The sequence below is a fragment of the Otolemur garnettii genome, unplaced genomic scaffold (assembly GCF_000181295.1).
Source record: "Otolemur garnettii isolate 467f Iridium unplaced genomic scaffold, OtoGar3 scaffold00061, whole genome shotgun sequence".
NCBI classification, from domain to species: domain Eukaryota; kingdom Metazoa; phylum Chordata; class Mammalia; order Primates; family Galagidae; genus Otolemur; species Otolemur garnettii.
The window spans coordinates 3,481,166-3,485,799 of record NW_003852456.1 but is presented as its reverse complement, the minus strand read 5'-3'; the positions used below and the strand labels follow the sequence as shown (position 1 = coordinate 3,485,799).

The 4,634-nt window shown below is 38.1% G+C and overlaps 1 protein-coding gene across 2 annotated transcripts in view; it reads left to right on the top strand.

Annotated features, from left to right (window-relative positions):
* Positions 1 to 2,738, top strand: part of ING2 (inhibitor of growth family member 2) — an 8,768-nt gene extending 6,030 nt beyond the window's left edge. For both annotated transcript variants that reach the window (XM_003792791.3, XM_023514921.1), the window contains exon 2: positions 1,917 to 2,738. In XM_003792791.3, the coding sequence (XP_003792839.1) occupies positions 1,917 to 2,587 (671 nt within the window). In that variant the 3' untranslated portion in view covers positions 2,588 to 2,738. The remainder of the gene's footprint in view (positions 1 to 1,916) is intronic.
* The last annotated feature ends 1,896 nt before the right edge of the window (positions 2,739 to 4,634 follow it).

The window sequence follows — 4,634 nt, the reverse complement described above, 5'->3', positions numbered from 1 at the left end:
GGGAGGCTGAGGCAACAGAATCACCTAAGCCCAGGAGTTAGAAGTTGCTGTGAGCTGTGACACCACAGCATTCCACCAAGGGTGATAAGGTGAGACTCTTGTTTCTAAAAAAGAAAGAAAGAAAACAGTTGAATAAAATTAAATTTTTGGTGAAATCTGAATTTATATTTTTAGTTATTTTATACCTTCTAGTGACTCAACTATTTTTTTTTTTTTGAGACGGAGCCTCAAGCTATCCCCCTGGGTAGAGTGCCATGGCATCACAGCTCACAACAATCTCCAACTCCTGGGCTCAAGCGAGTCTCCTGCCTCAGCCTCCCAAGTAGCTGGGACTACAGGCGCCCGCCACAACGCCCCGCCATTTTTTGATTGCAGTCATCATTGTTGTTTGGCGGCCCGGGCTGGGGATTCGAACCCGCTACCTTAGGTGTACGTGGCTGGCGCCTTAGCCGACTGAGCCACAGGCGCCGAGCCAACTCAACTATTTTTACTTGAGTTACATTTATGTCCCACATGATATACAACTAAATCAGCAGTTCAGAAAATTTAGAACTAATTGCTGAGTTGTCTACAAAGGCAGAGTGATCCAGTGCTGACTTTACTATAATTTTGTCAGTGCCTTGGTCAGTTGATGCTAGAACCAGAACCTACCCTGGAAATAGTTTGATTTTTACAATTTCCTGTGTGATGCTAAAATAAAAGAACTATTAAAACTAAGATGATAAAATGATGGGAAGCTAAGAAATTCTTATGTCTGCTATTTTTTTTTTTTTTTTTTTTTTTTGAGACAGAATCTACTTCTCTTGCCCTGGGTAGAGTACAGTGGTGAGTAGTAGCTCAGCGCAACCTAAAATTCCTGCTTCAAGCAATCTTCCTACCTTAGCCTCCTGAGTAGCTGGGACTACAGGCATGTGCCACCATGGCTAATTTTTCTAGTTTTATTTATTTTTTTGAGACAAAAGTCTCAAGCTGTTTCCCTAGGTAGAGTGCCATAGCATCTTAGCTCACAGCAACTTCCAACTCTTGGGCTCAAGCCATCCTCTTGCCTTAGTTTTTCTATTTTTGGTAGAGATGGGGTCTCGCTCTTGCTCAGGCTGGTCTTGAACTCATGAGCTCAAGCTATACACCTGCTTAGGCCTCCTAGAGTGCTAGGATTACAGGTATGAGCCACCATACTTGGCCTAATTTTTCTAGCTTTATTAGAGACAGGGTCTCACTCCTGTTCAGGTTGGTCTTGAACTCCTGAGCTCAAGAGATCCTCCTAAATGTTAGTTTTATTTATAATGCCATTTTTGGAGTTCAAAGGAGATATAAGCAATTTGGCATTAGGTAGACTCTAATGTAGCATATAGTATTCTTGTCCATTGGACTTTTGATCATTAATTAGACATACATCTCTCCTCTTTTTATTTTTATTTATTTATTTATTTATTTTTTGAGGCAGAGTCTTACTTTGTAGCAGCAACCTCAAACTCTTGGGCTTAAAAATTCTCTTGCCTCAGCCTCCCAGGTAGCTGGGACTACAGGTGCCCGCCATAACACCTGGTTATTTTTAGAGACAAGGTCTTGCTCTGGCTCAAGCTGGTCTCAAACTTGTGAACTCAAGCAATCCACCCTCCCCAGCTTCCCAGAGTATAGGGTAATAGGTGTGAGCCACCCTGCCCAGACTTCTCATCTTTTTAAATACAGATTAATGAGTAGTAGAGTTTCTCTGAAAGTATACTAGTGAAGTATACTTTCACATTAGAACGTTAGATAATGTGGTCTGTGTATGGGAAATCATGTTAATGCATACATATACTCTATAGGAGCATGCTTTCATGGTTTGAGTTTTGACTAGACCAATTCTGTGAAAAATAAGTTGGAAATGTTATGTGTGCTAACACATGATAACGTACTCACTTTTCTTTTTCTAGAAACATTAAAGGAAATTGATGATGTCTATGAAAAATATAAGAAAGAAGATGATTTAAACCAGAAAAAACGCCTACAGCAGCTTCTCCAGAGAGCATTAATCAATAGTCAAGAATTGGGAGATGAAAAAATTCAGATCGTCACACAGATGCTGGAATTGGTGGAAAATCGGGCAAGACAAATGGAATTGCATTCACAGTGTTTCCAGGATCCTGCTGAAAGTGAGCGAGCCTCAGAGAAAGCAAAGATGGATTCCAGCCAACCAGAAAGATCTTCCAGAAGACCCCGCAGACAGCGAACCAGTGAAAGCCGAGACTTATGTCACATGACAAATGGGATTGAAGACTGTGATGATCAGCCACCTAAGGAAAAGAAATCCAAGTCGGCTAAGAAGAAGAAACGCTCCAAGGCCAAGCAGGAAAGAGAAGCTTCACCTGTTGAGTTTGCAATAGATCCCAATGAACCCACATACTGTTTGTGCAACCAAGTGTCTTATGGAGAAATGATAGGATGTGACAATGAACAATGTCCAATTGAGTGGTTTCACTTTTCATGTGTTTCACTTACCTATAAACCAAAGGGGAAATGGTATTGCCCAAAGTGCAGAGGAGATAATGAGAAAACAATGGACAAAAGTACTGAAAAGACAAAAAAGGATAGACGATCGAGGTAGTAAAGGCCATCCATGTTTTAAAGGGTTATTTGTCTTTTATATAATTCGTTTACTTTCAGAAAATGTTTTAGGGTAAATGCATAAGACTATGCAATAATTTTTAATCATTAGTATTAATGGTGTATTAAAAGTTGTTGTACATTGTCTGTGACCTTAATTTTCTGCACTGAATTACCAAATATTTTAAACCAGGTAGTCTTCAGCTCACCTGATGGAAGGATCAGGGAACAGAGAGAGGGTGGTATAAACAACAAACCATGCCTATTTCATTTTCACTTAAATCTGCAGTGCTAGTTTTGGGTAAACAGAAAAGTTTTGCCAGCATCTTAGTGCTGTGTGCTTAAAAAAATTTAGATATAGGTGGAGTTTCTCTGTAAGCATCAAATTATCTTCGGTGATTAAAAACATGAACACTAGGCCATTTAGAGCTTCTTTCTCTCTAGCCCCATTTATACACATATATTCATCTCTAGTCTTCCAGGAATTAAGGAACTAGAGATAAGAAAATATGGGATTCCATGAGGAATAATGTGCTCTTATTAGAGTAATTGCTGCTGTCTTTTCCTTAGTAGCATTTTGATACACTGTCCAATAGTCCATTTGTAAATCCCTTGCTGCTGTTTCATAGAGAACATTTGCTCTAATACTTGATAAGGAAGTTGTTCTGTGCTTTCTTTTAGTTGGGACACATAAGAATAGTTAGGATACCCAAAAATGCAACCATTGGCTTATACTGGCACACTTTGGGTTATGTAGTATCATGGTTCAAGGTTGAGCAATTTAAAAATGCATCTTAATATTTTCCATGTGACCCACTGCTGAGATAGTTAGGCACAGACCTATCAGTGGAAAAAAGGCAAATACCAGTCTTTACATATTACCTTTATGTCAAATAGTTGTTTTAAGTGGTTTTGCTAGTGGCTATTGTTCATTTCTGTCCCAATCAGTGACTATACATTATTTTAAATAACAGTGTATTCAACTTCTTAACTTTCTGGTATTGGTGCTGTTTGATGTTTTCACGTTTAATGAACTAATTTTATTATAACAATGCAATTAATGATATCTTTGTAAATTGAATTTTCCAAGATTCTAATATTTTAAGGTTAAGCGTTTGATGGATATGTATTGGTATGTTTAGAGAAAATTTTAGTTTAGTGGGCAGCAGATTGACTGGTTCTTTAAATCTATGTGTAACGTGCTTTTTATTCTTCATTTCTTCCTAATCTGATCTTGATTCTTTTTGATTAACATGTGAAAAATCTTGTCTGCTTATTTGGAAAAAAAAAAAAATGCTTTTTTCTCTTCTAGCTCTCCTGTGTGACTTTTAGGCATGTCATTTCATCTCATCTGGGTGTCAGGGTCATTCATCTACAAAATCAGTTGGCTTACATGTGTCCAAGAGTCTTTTGAAATTGATAGTATTTGCACTGTAGTAAGGATTTTAATAATGAGATGACATTTTTCTCTTATGTTAATTTTGTCTTTTGTTTTGCGATATGAAGACAATTTAAAGATAAGCTTAGAGACTGGTAAATCACACTTAAGTGATTAGCTTCTGTCCTGCAGATATTTTTTTGATTGATGACTGTAGCAAGTTGATTAATTTTTGAGTGAGAAATATTAGATAGCCTAATTAATAATTTATTGTCTTAGAAGGTTGGGGATGATGGCTCACCCCTGTAATCCTAGCACTCCAGGAGGCTGAGGTGGGAGGATCCCTTGAGCTCAAGAGTTAGAAACCAGCCAGAACAAGATTGAGGCCCTGTCTCTACTAAAAAGAAATTAGCTGTATGTGATGATAGGTGCCTATAGTCCCAGCTACTTGGGAGGCTGAGGCAGGAAGATCACTTCAACCCAGGAGTTTGAGGTTGCTGTGAGCTCAGCTGACACCATGACACTCTAGCCCTGGGGTAATAATGAGAATCTTTCTCAAAAAAAAAAAAAAAAGAAAGAATTTATTATTTTAGTTGAGTTGTAAAAAAAATCCTTTTCCTCTTGAGAGCATTTTGCTTTAGAGATTACAGCCAGAATGAAGCTATTTACC